Source organism: Solanum pennellii, chromosome 3 (genome assembly GCF_001406875.1).
Source record: "Solanum pennellii chromosome 3, SPENNV200".
NCBI classification, from domain to species: Eukaryota; Viridiplantae; Streptophyta; class Magnoliopsida; order Solanales; family Solanaceae; genus Solanum; species Solanum pennellii.
The window spans coordinates 9,935,498-9,956,513 of record NC_028639.1 but is presented as its reverse complement, the minus strand read 5'-3'; the positions used below and the strand labels follow the sequence as shown (position 1 = coordinate 9,956,513).

General features: G+C 34.1%; 3 protein-coding genes across 3 annotated transcripts; all 3 read right to left on the bottom strand.

The window, feature by feature from the left end:
• Positions 1 to 3,201: 3,201 nt before the first annotated feature.
• Positions 3,202 to 4,101, bottom strand: LOC107013184. Its single transcript, XM_015213159.1, has one exon. It carries the CDS (start codon positions 4,099 to 4,101, stop codon positions 3,202 to 3,204), a length of 900 nt encoding a protein of 299 aa, XP_015068645.1.
• Positions 4,102 to 6,807: 2,706 nt separating this feature from the next.
• On the bottom strand, positions 6,808 to 7,643 carry LOC114076386 (jacalin-related lectin 34-like). Its single transcript, XM_027915315.1, has 2 exons — positions 7,076 to 7,643; positions 6,808 to 7,002 (listed from the first exon to the last, which is right to left on the bottom strand). Exons 1-2 carry the CDS (start codon positions 7,547 to 7,549, stop codon positions 6,808 to 6,810), a joined length of 669 nt encoding a protein of 222 aa, XP_027771116.1. The 5' UTR covers positions 7,550 to 7,643.
• A 3,821-nt stretch (positions 7,644 to 11,464) lies between these two features.
• On the bottom strand, positions 11,465 to 12,476 carry LOC107013971. Its single transcript, XM_015213846.2, has one exon. It carries the CDS (start codon positions 12,347 to 12,349, stop codon positions 11,909 to 11,911), a length of 441 nt encoding a protein of 146 aa, XP_015069332.1. The 5' UTR covers positions 12,350 to 12,476; the 3' UTR covers positions 11,465 to 11,908.
• Between the last annotated feature and the right edge of the window lie 8,540 nt (positions 12,477 to 21,016).

The following is a 21,016-nucleotide window of genomic DNA, read 5'->3' as shown; positions in this document are numbered from 1 at the left end:
GAGCTTTATGCGGATCAGATAAATATCCTGCATCTGCATAACCAATCAGTTCTGACTTGAATTCATTGGAATAGAATAAACCCATGTCCATGGTCCCCCGAAGATATCGAAGTATGTGTTTAAGACCATTCCAATGTCTTTTTGTTGGGGAGGAACTGAATCTTGCCAGTAGACTTACTACAAAACAGATATCTGGTCGAGTATTGTTAGCAAGGTACATTAGTGCCCCGATCGCACTAAGATAAGGAGTTTCATCAGCAAGAAGCTCTTCATCATTCTCTTGAGGTCGAAATGGATCTGTATTAATGTCAAGAGATCTTACCACCATTGGAGTACTCAATGGATGTGAGTTATCCATGTAAAAATGTTTTAGTATCTTTTCTGTGTACGTTGATTGATGAACAAGTATTCCATTTGACAAATTCTCAATCTGTAGGCCAAGACAAAATTTTGTCTTGCCGAGATCTTTCATTTCAAATTCTTTTTTCAGAAACTCAACAGTTTCCAAAAGCTCTTTACGAGTGCCAATGATGTTCAAATCATCAACATACACAGCTATTATAACGAATTCAGACCCCGACCGTTTAATGAAAATGCAGGGACAAATCGGGTCATTTTTGTACCCTTTCTTTAACAAATATTCACTCAGATGATTGTACCACATCCTTCCTGATTGTTTCAATCCATACAGAGATTTCTGAAGCTTTATTGAACAAGTTTCTCTTGAATCTTTGTATGCTTCAGGCACTTTGAATGCTTCAGGAATTTTCATGAAAATGTTGTGGTCCAATGAGCCATATAGATAGGCTGTGACAACATCCATTAGACGCATTTCAAGTTTTTCATGAACTTCCAGATTTATGAGATATCTGAAGGTGATTGCATCTACCACTGGAGAATATGTCTCCATATAATCAATGCCAGGTCTTTGAGAAAAATTTTGAGCAACGAGTCGGGCCTTATATCTCACGACTTCACCTTTCTCATTTCTTTTTCGTACAAAAACCCATTTGTACCCCACTGGCTTGATACCTTCAGGTGTTCGGATTATTGGTCCGAAAACTTCACGTTTTTCTAGTAAAGCCAATTCAGCTTGAATTGCATCCTTCCATTTTGGCCAATCATTTCTCTGTCTACATTCGTGAACAGATTTTGGCTCAAAATTTTCATCTTGTTGCATTATTCAATAGCAACATTATAGGCAAATATGTTATCAATCACAACATTATTTCGGTTCCACAACTTTCTCGTCGAGACATAATTCATTGAAATTTCATTGTTTTCAGAAGTTCGAACCTCCTCCTCATCATGTGTTATGACTTGTGTCTCATCTTGAGAAATTTCTTTCAACCCATGATCATCTTGATCATTTATTCCTTTTCTCTTTCGAGAATTTTTATCCTTGGAACCAATTGGTCTACCACGCTTCAAATGTGATCTAGACTCATTTGCCTTAACAATTTGTCCCGTCGGGATATCAACTCGAACTGGAGCATTAACAGCTGGAATATGCGATTTAGTAATCCTTGGAAGATTAGTAAATGCATCTGGTAGCTGATTTCCAATGTTCTGCAAATAAATTATTCTTTGAACTTCTTGCTCACATTGGTTTGTTCGAGGATTCAGATGAGATAGAGATGATAAATTTCAATTTATCTCTTTCCCAACGACTTATGTTCTCCCCCTAATGTTGGGTATATTGATTCATCAAAATGACAATCAGCAAATCTTGCCTTAAAAAAATCTCCAGTCATAGGCTCCAAATATTTTATGATTGAAGGAGATTCATACCCAACATATATCCCCAACTTTCTTTGGGGCCCCATCTCTGTGCGTTGTGGTGGAGCAATTGGGACATACACCGCACATCCAAAAACTCTAAGATGGGAAATGTTTGGATCTTGACAAAAAGTCAATTGTAATGGGGAGAATTCATAATAATTGGTCGGCCTTATGCGCACAAGTGTTGCTGCATGCAAAATAGCATGCCCCCACATAGACACAGATAACTTTGTTCTCATTAGTAATGGTCTAGCTATCAATTGCAGACGTTTAATCAATGATTCTGCTAGACCGTTTTGAGTGTGAACATGCGCAACTGGATGTTCAACTGTTATCCCAGTAGACATACAATAATCATTAAATGCCTGAGATGTAAACTCACCAGCATTATCTAGACGGATTGTCTTTATTGTATAGTCTGGAAATTGTGCTTTCAATCTTACTATTTGAGCCAGCAATCTCGCAAAAGCCATGTTGCGATTTGATAATAAACACACATGTGACCATATTGTAGAAGCATCTATCAAGACCATATAATATTAAAGGGTCCACATGCAGGTTGAACTGGTCCACATATATCACCGTGTATACGTTCCATAAATGCAAGGGATTCAATTCCAACCTTAATTGTTGATGGTTTAATGATCAACTTTCCTTGAGAACAAGAAGCACAAGAGAATTCCTTTGATTGAAGGATATTTGGGCTCTTTAAGGTGTGCCCATGTGAATTCTCAATGATTTTGCGCATCATATTAAATCCGGGATGGCCCAACCGGTCATGCTAACTGATAAAATCATTAAAATTAGTAAACCTTTTGCTTACTACGGCATGTGATTCAACTGTACTTATACTTGTATAGTACAACCCAGAAGAAAATGTAGGTAATTTTTCATGCACAATTTTCGTCTCTACATTTATTGTAGTAATGTAAAGGTATTCAACCTTTCTTTCATTAGCCGTCTCAACATGATAGCCATTTTGGCGAATAACTTTGAAACTTAATAAGTTTCTTTGAGACTTACTACAATATAATGCATTATCAATACTTAATATTGTCCCTCTAGGTAGTAATAAGGTCGCTCTTCCAGAGCCCTCAATTAATTTTGTACTACCTGATATTGTGTTGACATATGAATTTTCATAACCAAATTAGAAAAGTATTTCTTTTCTTTTAATATTGTATGCGTTGTAGCACTATCAAGAAGGCATACATCTCCATTACTCATCTTGAATCCAACTGACAACTGGGGATTTCTATTAATTTTCATTAAAATAAAATACATCAAAAGAAGGAAGAAACAAAATTAACAACGGAAATTTAAATACTTCAACATGAATAACATAATAATTAAAAATACATAAGTAAAATATTATGTAAAATATTAACAGACTTCATTCCCCAGCTAAAAGATCAAACATCAGTTTCGATCTCCAAAGAAGTCATCAACTTCCATATGAGTAATGTCACCAAGGCCATCAAAAACATCATCCTTTAAAGCCAAATTTGCTTCAACATCCTTATCATATTTCTGAGATGTTCCCGGCTTATCATCATCTTTAAGAGTCATATGTGACTCAGCTCGAGCATTGGAAGAGGAAGCACCACTTTTATTTCCTTTCTTTTTAAAGGAATTTTGATAGAGCCTTACAAAATGCTCATGTGTGCGACATTCATTCTTCCAATGGTCTTTCATGCCACAACGACGACAATTATTTTTTGAGGGGTTATTTTGAGAACTTATGTTGTTCTCCCTTTTATTATGACCACCACCTTGACGATTAGTGTATCGTCTTTTATCTTTGCCACGTCCCCGTGCATTATTATAGCCCCAATGATCATCTCTTTTTACTTCAGATTGATCATGTGCTTCCACCACATTTGCCTCCGATAATGGAGCAGCTCCAGTGGGACGAGCTTCATGATTTTTCAATAAAAGAGCATTATGTTGCTTAGCCACCAAAAGACATGAGATTAGTTCAGAATATTTCTGAAAACCCTTTTCACGATATTGCTGCTGCAATATCACATTTGAGGCATGGAAAGTAGTAACTGTCTTTTTCAACATGTCCTCATCTTTTATAGTCTCCCCACATAATTTTAACTGGGAGGTTATCCTGAATACAACAGAGTTGTATTCAATTACGGTCTTAAAATCTTGAAACCGTAAATGCATCCACTCATAACGAGCTCTTGGCAACACTGTTGCCTTTAGGTGGTCATATATCCCCTTTAAATCAGTCCACGATTCAAGTGGATCTTTTACCGTCAGATATTCAATCTTCAGGCCCTCATCAAGATGATGACGAAGGAAAATCATAGCCTTCACCTTATCTTGACTCGATGCTTCATTTCCCTAAGTAATAGTGGCATCAAGACCTTTAGCAGCCAAATGAATCTCAGCATTGAGTACCTATGAAAGACTTTCCAGAAATATCTAATGCCACAAACTCAAGTTAGGATAAATTCGACATAATAAAATTATGAGAGAATATGTGAACTAAATAAAAATATTTATATAATACTTTTGCAAGTAGCAACTTCGTGCTGATAACGTGTTGTAAAGAAAGCTCAGAATATAAGAAGAAAAAGACAAGAATTATAAGATAAAGGAGAGAATTTTCTTATTCAAGTATGTCATACAATGGTGAATGATATCTCTATTTATAGTGTTCAGATATCATAGTCAAAGGTCACCTTGGAATTATACATAGTTATCATCAAGGTTCATATCACCTTGAAATCTTATCACATTGGAAAGACTAATACATGAATCCAATTAATTGTTGGATAACTCTAATGGATCATCCACATATACAATGGATTTACAACAGGAAGGTGGTTTTAGAAATTGTTTTCCTTAAGTTTTAAAGTTAAGTTATTTTCCTTAAATTTTTAGAAAATGAATCAATTTGGAAAATATTTTCCAAAACATTTTACCAAACCAAACATGTGAAGTGAAGATTGAAAAATGTTTTCCACCTTACCAAACACACCCGATATGTTCCACCATGATGAGGAAATAGAAACCAAGAGAATCGTTCATTTAGATTGTTCTTTTATAAATCTAAATCTAAGGACTTCAATTTTCTTCACCATTTTATTTATTTATGGAGAACTTATATGTTATACTTGGATGGAACTTTAGTATTTTTTTTTATTTGGTGACGGTTTCTGAATATTTTTGGCAGCAAATGTTTTTCTTTCTAAGCATATTCAGAAAATTCACACTTTAAGTTTGATCATTTCCTTCTACAGTTCATCTAATTAAGTTGGAAAATTACTATTCTCTTAGCTTCTCATATCATATGTATATTTGATCAAAGATAACTGCGTCTTATGCATGTATATGGTTGACTGTATCCAATAGTTTGAATTTTCTTTACATCATTTCATCTTTTTGAACAGACCAATTTTCAAGCTGGCAACGGTCATACTGATTTAGTATATGTAGGAAAAATTACTAAAATGTACGTCTTATGTTTTCTTTATTTCAAATATCTCCTTCTATTTCTAAAAACTTTTAAAATCTCTTATTTCTTTAATGCATCTGAGCTACATATTAATGTATTTGAGTCAATATTTAATTTATTCGAGCTATATATTTTATATCTGATTTATTCTATAATGTATCCGAGCTAGTTTTTAATGTATCTGAGTTACATATTATGTATACGATTTATGTTATAATGTATCCAAATACTCTTTAATGTCTCTGAGTAATATATTATGTATATGGTTTGTATTATTTTTTACAAATTAATATAATTACAAATTAAAGAGCGATATATTGTAATTTTATATTAAAACTACGTGATTCCTAACAACAAGTCACCCATAAATTTCTATAAATGACCTGATTTAGATTTTATCCAAAAAATTTATCACCCTTTCCCCCTTATTTTAACCTAATAATTATTTTAGTTTTCCATAATTGAAAATAATTATACACATGAAGTGTCACTTGATATTCTTTTAAGGCCAAATACATACGCATGTCCCTAAAGTTGTTCGCGCTTTTCCCCCAGGTACCTCAACTAACCAAGATTCCTATTAAATCCTTTAACCCCTTATAATTTGATCCTTTTAAATATTCTTGGCTGATGTGGAGTCAAACGTGATCTCACGTCCTTTAAGCGCGTGCAGACGCTTTAAAAGCGCTGATGTGGATCTTGAACCACACACCAACGATCTTCTTCCCCCTTTTAACCCTAATTTCTCCCATTCTTCCCTTATTTCTCCTCTTTTGTTTCTCTTCATCATTATTTCTCCTCTTTAGCTCATTATATTATATCTCTTTTTCATTGATTTCTTCTTAATCATCAAGTTCCAATGTCGAATTTATCTTCTTCATCGATTTCTTCTTCTTCAACTGCGAAGGTACTATGTAAATGTGGGAACGTTGTGGAAATGAAGACCTCATGGACGCAATCCAATCCTGGACGTAGGTTCCTTTGTTGCAAAACTTTAAAGGTAAATCAAATTCATTTTTTTTTGTCCAATATAGTAAGAATCACCTTATTTATAATTCAATTTTTTTCTTTAATTTTGTAGGCACGAGGTGGATGTGAATATTATCGATGGTATGATGATGAAATGCCTGCTCAAGCTAGGAGGGTGATATGGGGTTTGTTGAAAAGAGTCAAAATATATGAATTGGAGAGGAATCGATCAAGAAAAATGTGGATGATATGCATCATCGTATGGGTGATATTGGCTACTTGGATTTGTGTAACAAAATAATCTTAGTTGATTCATTTGTCTTCTATTAGATTCCTTCATAAAAGTATGTATGGTAGATTCTAGTGTTCTTTATGGGCAATTTTGATCGATTTTTCTATTGTAAATGCCTTGTGTTTTTATTGTAATGATTTAATTGAAGGAATGAAGATAATTTGTGCCTCAAAAGCAGTAAAAATTGATCATTCATGCCATTAATTTGCTCTAGTGAACTCCAAGTTTCAAAGTAGTCAATACAAATTTCTGCTGCTAATTACACAACCAAAAAGTGATTTTTCTACATAAATTAGGCATTCTTTGGTGCACTAGATGTTCCACGCTTGTTTTTCCTTGACTGAGTGATAAGTTGCAACTGTGAACCAGTGACAGCATCTCCACCATTCCACTTGAGTCCTCGAGGCTTATAATCAATATCAATATTTGTTGGAGATGCATCCTTATAAACTCTCGGATTGATAACTTTTTCTCCTGAAGTACCAGGCTGCATAGAAATATCTTAAAATGAGACTTTATATAGTAGAGTAATAAATGAACAAAATTATGTATACACTTACATTAAAGGTTTGACTACCACTTGCATTTGTATAGATGCCAAATCCTATAGTCTTGGTCCTCTTTTGTCTTCCTGTTGATATTGAAGCTTCCACATCCCTTGGTTGATCAGGTTGCTGACTTGATACACCTCCAATGTCTCTACCAGTGCCTCTTCCTATTTCTCTGGTAGTGCCAGTACCTCTCCCAGTGCCTCTACCAGTGCCTCTACTAGTTCCTCTGTCAGTACCTCTCCTAGTGCCTCTCCCAGTGCCTCTGCCTCTGCATGTGCCTCTGCATTTATCAGGTTGTTGCTCTCTTCTAACAGCTGAAGAATCAAAACACATAGAACTGCCTTGATGATTAAATACTGGTGGCTGACTTGAGCTTGATGGTTGGCTAAACAATGGTGGCTGACTTAAGCTTAATGGTTGGCTAGACAATGGTGGTTGGATTGAGCTTGGTTGCCTGTTTGGGTAGCCTCCAGGTTGTCCCATTTCAGCCTATTAATACAGTAATAATAATTGATTATTGTAAATAATTGAAGCTTATTGTAAATGTATTAGAAGAGAATAATAACTTACCAATGTTGGACAACATTTTTTGTTGTGGCCTACTTGATGACACAGGGAACATGTCATTTTTACTCCTCTTTTGGATAACTTCCCATACTTTTTTCTAGGCTCATTCTTTACCTTTCTTCTGCACTTTGGTGGCCTACCAGGCATGACTTTTGGTTCAGGATGTTCAATCACTACACCACTAGTGTGAGGCCACATTTTCATGTTTGGTATTGGCTGTAGAAAATGGTTATAAGCCTTCAAAAAAGTCTCTTTCCTATACCAATGTACCACTTCATGTTCAGGTTCTATGCCTTTGTGCTGATATGCAAGCACAGCATGTTGACATGGTATGCCCCTCAATTGCCATGTTCTACATGTACATGTCTTCTTCCTTATATAAACAATATGTCTGTATTGACCATCTAAGATTTCATACCCAATATCACCATTGAATCTAACTTCACAAAATCTAGCAAGATCTTTGTTCTCTTCTAGTACTAGTCTAGCCATAGGAGAGATATCTGAGATCCAAGTTTAAGCAAATTTCCTTATTGCAATATTTCTGTCCATTATCTTGTGACTAATCTCCTCTAACATAGTTATGATAGCCTTATGTCTAGTAACTAGTATCCAAGAATCAAAAGTTTCACACATATTGTTTTCAACAATGTCACACTTAGAATGCTCTTTAAAATATGCTTTGCACCAAGTAGTTTTTTCATAATGCAACAAGTCCTCACAAATTTTATTACCTAATTTGTTGAGTTTATCCATCTCATCTTCAAATTTCACTTCAAAACTTGACTTAGCACATCTCCACAACTGTTTCCTTCTTTCTTCACCACTCCATTATTGATGCCAGTTGGACCAGATATGTCTAGCACACCTTCTCTGCTCACTATCTGGTAGCAACTCACAAAAAGTTGGTACAAGGCCCTATGTAAACAGTTGTAGCACAAATATTGAAAAGTATTAGCAACACAAGAAAAAAAATAATAGAACAAGATACAATACAAAAAACATCTAACCTTCTGCATGTCTGACATAACAGTCAGTCCATGTCCTGTGCCTAAGTTCAGATCTTCTATCAAGTACTTGAGAAAAAAACTCCAACTATGTTTTGTCTCTGTGTCAACAACAGCCCATACGATTGGAAACATCTGTTGATTTCCATTTCATCCAACAGCAACCAACAATTCTCCCTTGCAAGAACCCTTCAGAAAACATCCATCAAAATCAATAATTTTTCTGCATCCTTCCAACCAACCCCTCTTCAATGCATCAAAGCAAACATAGAAGTAAACAAACAAAGTTTTTCCTGGCTGAGACTCTCTATCTGTCCTCACCTAACAGGAAGTACCAGGATTAGTATGTTTAATCATGTCTGCATAATCACACAATCTTGAAAATTCCATCTTCCAGTCGCCTAAGAACTCCTTGATAATCCTCTTTTTTGCCCTATGACAAACAGTTCTTCCAACATACAACCCAAATTTTTTTCTCACCAATTCCTGAATTTCCCATAATCTTATATATGGTTGACAGGTAATTTCATCCTAGAACTTTTCTGCAACAAACTTAGATGTGCACAACTTGTTCTTGGTTGATTGAGGACCTACATGCACAAGATAATAATTTTTGACAACAAAATCACCAGAATCTTTATCTGTACTAGCAAACAGTAACCATTTACATTTCTTGTCCTCACATTTAACTCTAACTCTTTTTTTGTCATTAGGCTTCAATTTTAACGTTGTTTAATATTCACAAGAATAGTCTGCAACAGCTTTTCTAAATTGTTCAGCACTTTCAAATACCATACCAAGCTCAAAAATTGCTACAACACAATCAGGATCAAATCTTACCTTTTTACTTTTTCTTCTTCTTGGTAAATCAACACCCTTCACAAATTATGAATCCAATTCATCCCTACTGTCTTCACTGTCCAATTCTGAGCTATCTATATATTGCTCATCACCCCCTAGTCTTCCAGTGTATCTAGCAGCCTTATTCCTTCCTATGTCTTTAAAGCCTCTATCAACACCAGCTGTTCCAAGCTTTATTTCCTCAGTTTGAGTAGGTTTTTTCTTTTTCACTTTGTTTCTCCTTTCATTTCTAAGAGATCTTAATTCTTCATCAACCTCAGAGTCATCCACATCAGGAATAGCATCCTCTTGAGAGTCATCACTACTTTCTTCATTTGATTCAGTCCATTCCACATCTAGATCTGATATATCTCCTGGCTCAACTTCCACATTAACATTTTCAGATTCAGCCTCATGATTCAACCCTTCACTTGCAGTCACATTTATATCTTCTAAGTCTTCTTCAACGACAGACCCACAAAACAAACCCGTTGTGACCACTTCTACATCATCCACCACATGCTTTACATAATTGTCTAAAAAAGTCACCACCTTTTAGGTCTTTGATGAGATTTACTAAAGTGAAATCAGTGTCCACCTCAATAAAGCCATTTTTTGTGGAGTCTTTAACACAGAACCCACCAATAGTAATATACCCCAATTGTTTAGTGTAAAAAAGTAACTCGATTATTGAGAAGTGGTCCTTGTCGATATTAACATATTCCACCTCGGCTTCCCCTTTATAAGTAATTCCAGTTTTGTCCTGAATAAACTTACCACCATGATGAAAACGAGTTATAATAATGGCGTCCATAAGATTCCCTGAAACAAGGCCCCAAATTTTTCTGACACGTTATGAACAATAAAAAAAAATCCTAACTTTATCCAGATATTAACAACAACAACCACATTGATACTAAAATCCAGTATATATCAATAAAAAACACAGACTAAACACATATATTAAAAACACACAACCACTACAACAATAAAAATTACATAGAAATTAGGGAATGAACTTACCTTACACTCGGTAACTCGAAAATCGCGAATGAACTCCAAAATCGTCTGCAATCTTCGATGATTCCTTCAACAAAACACTCGAAATCACTTTAAAATCTAAGAATTTCAGCTGTAAAAGTCATTGAAAGGGAGAGATTCTTAGGGTTTTCTCGTTTAGAAACGGGTTAGAAGTGTTATGGGAGGAAATTGATTTTTAGGTTTGATGACTTAATATGTGGCACTGATGTGTAATTAGGTTGGAGTGTATTGGTCAAAATTTCCACGTGGGAAAGGTTCATCTCACGCTCCTAATTACCAAAAATAATTTATTGAAATTTGGCTCCAAATCAGCTAAGAATATTTAAAAGGATCAAATTGTAGGGAATTAAAGGATTTAATAGGAATCTTGGTTAGTTGAGGTACCTGGGGGGAAAAACGTGAACAACTTTAAGGACCTGCGTATGTATTTGGCCTTCTTCTAAAATAAAAATAGAGAGTATACACCACGCAGCTTAGCTGCTCAAATAAATGTGTTATAAAAAGTAAATAATTACATAATTATAATGAAATTTGTTGGGGGAAATGACAATTCATAAGTATTTTTTTGTCAGTATGTCTTATGGGGCTTGCAAGTACACATTCATATGTTCTGCTCCTTCCATTGACTTCCCAAATGGTTAAAATAAATCATCCCATTCATATTAATTATTTAATTAATCTTGTTCAATACATTTACACCAAAAAAAAGTAGATTTAATTTTTGTGAGCAACCAACTCCATTTATGCAAATATGCAAAAACTAAATTGCGAACCAAAATACTCCAAACTAAGATTTCCATATATGTATATATACTAATCGTGTATTAAATTTACAGTAATTAATGGTAATTGTACATTTCATTATCCGATAGCTTTAACAAATCGTAAAATTTTAAAAATTATGATACAATCCTTGCTATCGATAGACGTTAATTATAGCAGCAAATTCTTAAATATGATTCAGATAAAGAAGAACAATTTTGAATCACCCAAATAAATAGCTTTTGAATCTTAACTTATTTATAAAACCAACTATGTACAAAATAAAATGAACAGTACTTAAAGTTGAATGAAAATCTTTCACTACTGTACAACATTTCCCTGCTCCTTTCTTTGATTCCCAATGGGATGACTCAGATCAACTCTTGTATGAGAAACTAAGATTGTTTTGAAAGTCTCTTTGCACATTTTTCAAGGTCAATAGCTCCAACTTTCATCTTTTCAAAACACATCTTTTTTTATTTTTTTTTTACCTGATTTGGATCAATAACTGAATGGTCAATCGCCATAGGCCTATTTTGCTAAGCAAAATACTATTTCACCCTTCTTAGCCACGGTAACATTTGCCTAACATAACAAAAGGTTATTCAAATATAATTTTTTCACCCTATTCTGGTATTACACTCAACTTCACCGTCTTTTTTCCTCTTCTTCTCCCACTATCACCACCATCGCCGTTCCTTGTCACTCTATCACAATTCTTTTGTTGAGAAAATACAAACGGTTTATTACTACTACTAGTTCTCTTCAATGCAGAACTCGCCTTCACAGCTAATGCTGCCATTTCTTCAGCCCCAAGTCTACTTCTTAGCCTCTTCAAAGGCATAGCGAAATACAATTGACCCAATTGAAGTTCTTCTTCTGCATTTATGGCGGAAATCTTATCTCCCAATTCCATTTCATCGGAGTTACAGATGAAAATAGTTGGATCTTTTTGTAAGAGATACCAAGCTTTTATTGGATAAGAAAACTCTTGTAATCTTCCGTCTTGTAGTATTATTTTCGCGGTCGCAACAGATGTAGATTCACATGAATTGCATATACCCATTTTCAATTTATTATCGCTAAAAATTGTATGATTTGGTTAGTTGATTTGTGTTATTATATAGTAGAGGATGAATTTAATTTTATGAGAAGAATAAAAGGGATAGAGTTAAAAGTAGGAGAGAAGCAAGAAGGGGAGTGAGTATAAATAGGAGGTGAGAATGGATTGAGTAAAGTAGTACTAAAAAGCCACCGCAATTATGTACGTAACAATGGGACAAAATAATAATCAATTACTGAATTTTATAGTGATTATTTTATTATAATATTTCTGTTGATTGATTCTTAAATTTTTTAATGATATGTCTAGGATTAAAAACTCATTTTAATGTATTTTTAATTTTAACTCATTTTTTAAATTTTTTGAGTCAATTAAAAAAGTCAAATAAATAAATTTAAACAAAGAAAATAATAATTTAACAGGGTTACGATGTCTTCTTAGACATACTATTCAACTATTTTGTTAGTTTATTTTAACTTTTCCATTTTCCATTTACATGTTCCTTAATAACGATAACATATTGACAAAAGTATTTTATTATAATATTTAATCATAAATTTGAAAAATATCGAATTACCCGAATACAAATTATCTTGTATGTACTATTAATGAGATTTTACTTTGACGTTAATTTTTGTAATTGGTATTAATGGGCAGCGCCTTGCCAACCTGTAATATAATTAGTGCCAGGCTGTATAGTGTGTTAGTTTTAAGAAAACAACATCCAAAAATATTTCTTTTTAAGTACTTTAATTTGTTAAATTTGGTGTCAAGTTAAAATTAGATTAATAAATTAAAATAGACCAAGTATACAATAATAATTGATTCACAATCAAATATTTCTATAAATTAGTAATATATATTGAATTAAGTCCGCCCTTGGTTTTCTATATGTTTTTGTAAGTTTTTGTTTCCAAGTCCCTTTAAGAACGAATGACATTTTTATGTTTAAAAGTTGTATATCTAAAGTACTTCGTGGCAACAAATGGGACAATCAATCTATTGTTGTATTTGAAGCACAAGATTCCAAATGGTAATTCCCCCAAAATGGGGATTCCAGATTCCAATTATTTCAACTAGCATGAATACATTAGTAAGCTTTTTCAGCTACTATCTAGAAATGTTTAAAGGTTAATAATATAAGATTAAAGTAGGCATTTGAAAAACTCAAGTAAGATAAAAGGAGACGGAGACATATCTAAGTTTTTGAGATGATAGGTGTGCTATTAGAGAAAAATGTTGATGTAAGCTATAGATTTGGTTAATTTAACATTTAGGTTCTTATGACTGAAAATCAATAAAATTTTAAAATTATAGGTCCAAAATTATTTTTTATCTATCCAAACCACTTAGCATTATACAATTTTAGAAAGAAAAATAAAACAAGATACATAAAAGATTTAAATTCCTAGCCTCACTTAGAGAAGTGCAATCAATCATCATCGCACAACATTATATGATAATTCCAAGTGTCAGTTAACACATCTATATATAAATATTTTTTAAAAAATATCATACTACTATATATGATTTCGGGAGGGGAGCATGGGTTCATGTGAACCCTTGACCCCCTCCTGGATACGCCTCTATTGATGTTGACAAATATAAATGATTTTCACTATATTTAGAAAGCTGAAAATTGCCAATCCACGAATTAATGTGTATGTTTCGGTTCAGAAAAAAGGTTTCGACGTGGAGAGAATATTATTGAAGAGAATTTTATGACTTACATTAGTAAGAGATTAAGATTTTTTGAGTTATGATACGACTTGGACAATTTTTCTTCCTTCGAGAAGACTATTTTTAGAGTGTAAATAAAGCTAAAGACCTTATTAAGTTGACATAGAAGTTGCTATTTTATTTCATGCATTCAACTAACATTCAAAAACAGAAAAAACCTCTTCTAATTTCATATTAAAATTTTGATTAATTCGAAGATTCGTTAAAAAAATACCAATTTTCATGCATGTATCTACAAATTTATCGACATGCATGCATCTAGTCTTCGATGTGTACAAGGAGACAAATGAAGAAAAGTACAATTCAAGACTTGATAAGTCAGCTCCATTTTCTAATTATTGTTGCTTAAAGTTAAGCGATTGAATATTCATGTTATTCTTTCTTGCTTTTGTTTTGTTAATATATTTTGTTATTTTTAATAAAAATGAAAAATTCTCTTTCGACAATATATGAAAGAGTGCAAATCAATTTAATATAAAGGTGGACAAAATTGATAATAATTAATATGTTTGATAATTAATATTTCCAAATCCTAATATATTTGGTTTTAACATAAAATTAATGTACATAAAGTATGTGATTGGAACTTTAGGATCTATTATCCAAAACTCACAAGGTCTGTCACTTAAATTTTAAACCTTGGGGTCTTTCTCCGACACAGAGAGACGAATTTAAGTTTTTATATGTAACTAATTTAATTTTTAAATGTTTATTGAGTTTATTATATTTTTAAAATTATAAATTGGTATTAAATTATTTTTAACTTTTAATAATTAATTTATTTAATTCAATAAAGAAATAAAATAATTAGCTAAATTAATCTAAAAGATGTAGTCAATAATTAATCAAACTGCAGCAAACACATACAATCCGCACTACATCAAATTCTACGATAAACTACTTCAAAATTAAATGAAAAAGACATACACAAGTCATAAATTACTCTCTTTGTTTAGAAAAGAATGACTTACTTCTTTTCTATTTTGTTTAAAAAAAGATTGATTTTTTTTAACACTTTAATTTCAGTTTTCCATATGACATATTTAAGGGTCATAAGATCAAAAGACATTTGAATACATTTCACTTAACTTTAATTTAATTCACAAAATTAAAAAGTCTTTATTTATTTTTTCAAACTATCAAGTTAAATTAATTTATTATTTCTGAAACACGGAGAGAGTAAAATTATATCCCACACTGTTTCAAAGTTCACATGCATTCACAAAACACATAATAATTCTTTTTTTTTAAAAAAAAAACTTAGAATGAACATTTCAATTTTTAATAAAACTGTGTAATGACATTTCCTTCTTCTGATAGATTATATATGTGGCTAGATCAGTCTAAGACTAGGGATCGAGTTGGCAACTTCAACTTTTAACCATATTTTGACTTTCTTCAATAGTGAGAACCAAAAAAAAGTGCACCCCACATAGTCAGATAAGGAGTCCAACACACTTTTTGAACCCTAAATATCAAAAGAGACATTTTCCAAAAATATACATCAAAACGGATAGTTCTTTCATTTATGAGCGGACTATAACTATATGCATCTTTTAACATCATCATCCCGTTAACTTTAAATCCGTCCAAAATAATATTACACAAACTCTAAAGGTAGTGGGTGAACTACAATTCTTTTCATATACTCCTCACACGAATCTATATATTTTCTTCCTCATATGAAGCTATAACTCTAAAGTTAGTTCGCCCACACATGGGCGAACTACAACTCTTTTCATTTACTCCTCACACGAATCTATATATTTTCTTCCTCATATGAAGCTATATCTCTTTCTTTAACAATTAATATGGGTTATTCACTCTACATTTTTCATTGGTCTTCTACTTCTTTATACTTTATATTTTGATTTTTGAAATTTGGTAGCCATTTGTCATGTTCTACCACTTCACAGTTCAAATTTGACACTAAAATAAGGGGAAAGAATCTAAAGTTGTGGGGAGGTTAGTAGAACACTCTAGAACTCCCTAGAGAATTTCCTTGAGAAAACTCTAGAAACTGAAAGAATTATAAGGCAAACTAACATTGAAATATGTACCTTGTAATTTGCAGAGGAAGTCGTTGATTTTGCTTCTTTGACAGGATTGCACGCAAGTCCCTCTTTGAATCACTAGAAACAAAGATCTTTGTTCACAAACTAGAAGTCTCCTTTTTGTGTTGATTGATTTGTCTAGGATCGCTAGATTTTTCTTTTTCTATGTTATTTCTCACGTTTTCCTCTCCTGCACTTTTTCACATTCAATCCAAAATGATCCACTTGGAGTCTTTTAAGGAGAGGTTGTAATTGTTCTGCTCTATCATTTTAAAAGAATCCAAATCAATTGGATAATACATAAAACAGATCGAATTCGATCGATCCACATGGGCGAGCTAGACCTAAAACTTACGAAAACCCTTTAGATATTTTAAGAATACTTTTTAATATCCTAGAACATGTAGAGAATTCTAGAGAGGAATCAATAGATCAGTTACTCCTTTATTTACCGAATTAAGACTCTAGTAGAAATATAGGAGCAGCAAATTATTTGATAGTCCATAAGTCATGCATTGAAGTAGGAGTTTCTTAAACCTCAATCATGTTTCATGGATGAGTTCACCCTCCAATCTCTTGAAACCTTGAATGTTATCCCTGAGTTTCATCATCATCGACTAGGGAAATATCCTTGAATTGAATGTCGTGGTAAGCTCATCTCACAAGGTGATAGAATTCCTCGATAACTCAATCAACCATTGTAACACTTTGAAAATCCAAGACGAGTCTTAGAGCCTAACATAGGTTTCATAGGGTCTAATTATTGTTTTAAAACCTATTTTAATGAACATAGGTCATTTAGGAAGCTTAGAAACCAAAACGTCCAAGAACGTCCATGACATTCGAAAGTTGGTTCAAAGAAGTACTAGCGTGCCTTTGCCTATTTGACTAGCTTTTAAGAGTCGGAAATTAATGAAATTTGGTGAAAATGTGGGTGACACGTGCTATATATGTTTCATGGTCGAAACTTCCGGGTACGACTCCCCAAAGGCAAACCAAGGGCCCTTGAGGAGGACCCCAGCAGGTTGAGGCAACATTGTCTGGGCAGTGTGCATCGACGGGGCGAACGACGGTTCATGTGTGGACTGACGGGGTGTCGATGCCACCGTCTTCCCACACTTAGACAACATGGGAAGGCCCTCGCCTTCACCAGTCTCTGACCAAAAAGACGGTTGTGCAGGACGGAAGGGGACCAACCATCGACTCACAGACGGCCGTCGACGGGGTTCCGTCTGTGAGAGTCTTGATTTTCCTTCACGTTTTAATTAGGTTCATTTAATTAGGTAAGGGGTTAGGTTATGGGATAAAATGGGGCCTTATTAAGTTAGTTAACCTCCCATATAAAGTCCCCAACCCCATTAAACTAATGAGAACTCCTAAAACAATTCCTCTACCTTCTCTCTTCTTTCTCTCTCTATTTGGAAGCCACCATTGAAGACAAGCTAGGGGGAGGTTTTGGGGACTGGAAAGGGACGATTTCACCATAAATTCTTTATCAAACATCATTAAGGTATGGGATCTATTCACCTTTGAGACCTTTTTCCTCAAAGGGTTCCTTCAAAATGGATTTCTAAAGTTGAGTTTTCATGTGGGTTTCATCCGATTACGAAATTGATGTTGTGAAATGGGTTGTTTATATTTTACTTATGGTATAATGGATAGATTAACATGTATTTTAACTTGATTATGGTAATTGGTGATTCTTTGATCTAGATTGAAGAACATGATCCTCAACCCCGAACCCTAGGTTGTGATCTTGATTTATATTGTATTATGATCATTCAATCGACTTGGTTATTGATTAGATTACTATCCTATGGTGTTAATTATGAATAAATTAAGATGAATTATAGGTATATCATGCTAGTTCTTGAGATGTGATTTAGGTTATGAAGTATATTGTGATATTGGCCTAAGTATCTTGTCTTAAGCTATGATCTAGTGTTGAATTTTGTTATAGAGATGCAATTGACCTTGTTATCTTATTGGTTATCATTGTGTGATGATGTTACTCCCCTAATTGGGTTGAGTTACGGGTTGACGGTAAGACCTTGGTCATGAATTCTGAAGGAGACTTGGTAAGTCTTATGATCTCTATTGTTACTTCTAATTGTGATTAATTGTGGTTAAGTCATGATGCTATATTGGAATAAGCCTTATATTAGGATTGATAGGATGGTATGATGTTGAATTGAAATGTCTTGACTATGTTGTGAGGTTGGTTAATGTGTATGTGTTATAAGGATGGTGGTGACTATCAATGTGCATTATTATGATATGAAATGCTAATGTGTTAACCTCATTTATATGAATTGTAATAAAAGGACTTGTACTCATACAATTCTTATTGAGCTTTTAATGATGATGATTATGCAAGGGGTAGACCCTAGGACCTAAACTAAGCTATGATTGATAATTAAAGGCTTAATGACATTTAGAAAAGGGACTCTAGCTTAGCAGCGAGTGAACTAGATTGAGGAGTGTCCCTTCCCACATAGGGAAGGTAGGAGCACTAAAAAACTCTTTATATTGGAGACTACAATGCATGGAGCATAAAGAGGGTCCCAACTATATCTCCTAGTTCTTGAACTATGTTGCCCCCATAGGAATACTAGCTAGTGGATCTACGTAGTTGCTATATTTTATATTTTGGTACTACCATGACAAGTAGTCTGCCTTCTTTCGGTAAGGGTAAGATTTTCCCAAAAGGTAAAATGAATTAAAGGATTTGAACTCTAACTAGGATAACCTAAGGGGTCTAGCTTAGTCTAGATAGGGGTATGGGACTCTACCTAAGCATTGCACTAGTTAGCCTTGAGGGGAGTCTTAGGAGGATGTTCTTGTATATGTTTATGTTATGATGATATATGATATGTACATGATGAACTTGCACATTGTTAATACTATATGTTGATTAGTTCAGTTATAAGTATGTGTTGGGTTATGTTGTTAAAATAAGATGGAATGTATATCTAAATGTTATATTATGTGAAGTTGGACATTGGTTATGGTTTCTTGTTGAGGCTACTTGATTGAGTAAGGTTATGGGGCTTTGCTTGTTCATTGCACTTGTTGACTTGATAAGGATTCATGGTGTCTTGCTTATCATGATCTAGTTGACTCTTAGCCATGCTTGTGATGTTATTCCTTAATGATAGTGTTGTAGCAAATCATGGGTTCAAGTATGTTGGGATACATATTACTTGTTTGATTTAGTAAGCATGTTTGGTTGATTGGTCTGACTTGCTTGATTTTGCATTAGACTTTAAAAAAGGTAAAATGGCATGCTTTGACCAAATGTCCCTTTTTAGCATGTTTTCTCTTATATGTGCATATGGTCTCATACTTAGTACATGTGGAGTAGTAACCTCATTTTCTTCCTTTTTCCCAAATATTTTATGTTCCGATCGTTGAAGGCTCATTTGAGACGACTTGAAGAAGGCTTGGATATTCTCTATCATCCAAGTGGGTAGGTCCTCACTTTCCGAGGACGATGCCAATATCTTTCTTATGAAGTTGCTTTATTTTCTAAGACTTTTATGTTCATTCCACTTTCATTGAGTACGACTTGTATAAGCCTATATGTGGCTTCTTTACCTTTGATGTAGGGCTATGCCCAGATTGTTATGATCGTTTAGATGGTATGAGATGAGACAATCTTTGAGACTATTTGCTATTTTAAATATATGTATGTGCAATAAAAGTAGAAGGCTATGTAACCTTCCTATACGAAGGGCCTATGTATACTTGATATATATATATTACGTGTATGTAGAGGTCTATGTAAACCTCCAAGTATATGTAATGAAAGTTTTAAAATTTTCTGCAAATTTAAACCTATGAATGTAATGACATGAGACTAAGGGGCTAGTCTTAGTCCTCAAAGAAGATGATGACACTGGTTACGTCTATGGGGTAAACCCGGATGTGACAAACTTGGTATCAGAGCCAGGTTGAATATCGTTGAGTTATGTCTCTCTCTCTCTCTACAACGTCTATGTAGTTTGTATTCATAATTGTGAAGCGCGCCACACGTATGAATAGGAACCCATGTGATGCTTAGGAATCACTCTTTCTCTTGGAAATCCTATATCGTGCCATTAGAGTATACATATGGTGTGCTTTTGCATCTAATCTTATTGTTGTGCCTATAGGAAGAATGAACACTCGAAGGAATGCGGCTTGGACTTGAAGAGGAAATTGCCAATGCGGGTGCTCCTCCCCATGGTGATCAAGTTTCTCCACTTGAAGAACATGCTAACATGGAGCATGCACCGGTCAATCGCCCTCTTTGACTGATGAGAATATAAGGACTGCTCTTCTTCAAATGGCCCAAGCTATCACCACTCGAGCACAAGCGGCCACGACTCAAGCCCAAGCTATGACGACCCAAGCAAACCGGAAGGTTGTGCCCCGTCCTGACCAAAAAGTCACTATTATGGCTTCACGTCTAAGGGATTTCACTCGGATGAATCCTCCTACTTTCTACGGGTCTAAGGTTGAGGAAGACCCCCAAGAATTCATCGATGAAGTCTATAAGATACTTTTGGCTATGGGGTTATCCACGAGCGAAAAGGCCGAGTTGACCACATATAGACTCAAGGGCGTGGCTCAAGCATGGTTTGTGCAATGGAGGGACAATAGGACCTTGAGAGGTGGTCGTTTGACTTGGGAAATCTTCAAGAAGGCTTTTCTTGATTGGTTTTTTCCTAGGGAAATGAGAGAGGCCAAAGTGGTAGATTTCATCAACCTTCTCCAATGAGGTATAAGTGTTCATGAATACTCTTTGAAATTCACTAAATTGTCAAAATATGCTCCTTATTTGGTTTTCGATCCTAGAGACGAAATGAGTCGCTTTGTGACGGAGGTGTCACAT

Bases quoted from the DNA above. Each gene is read 5' to 3' on its own strand.
- LOC107013184 (XM_015213159.1), bottom strand. From the start codon at position 4,101: ATGATTTTCCTTCGTCATCATCTTGATGAGGGCCTGAAGATTGAATAT.
- LOC114076386 (XM_027915315.1), bottom strand. From the start codon at position 7,549: ATGGGACAACCTGGAGGCTACCCAAACAGGCAACCAAGCTCAATCCAA. The intron at 7,003-7,075 runs GTAAGTGTATAC...ATTTCTATGCAG, and splicing joins GTGGTAGTCAAACCTTTAAT to CCTGGTACTTCAGGAGAAAA.
- LOC107013971 (XM_015213846.2), bottom strand. From the start codon at position 12,349: ATGGGTATATGCAATTCATGTGAATCTACATCTGTTGCGACCGCGAAA.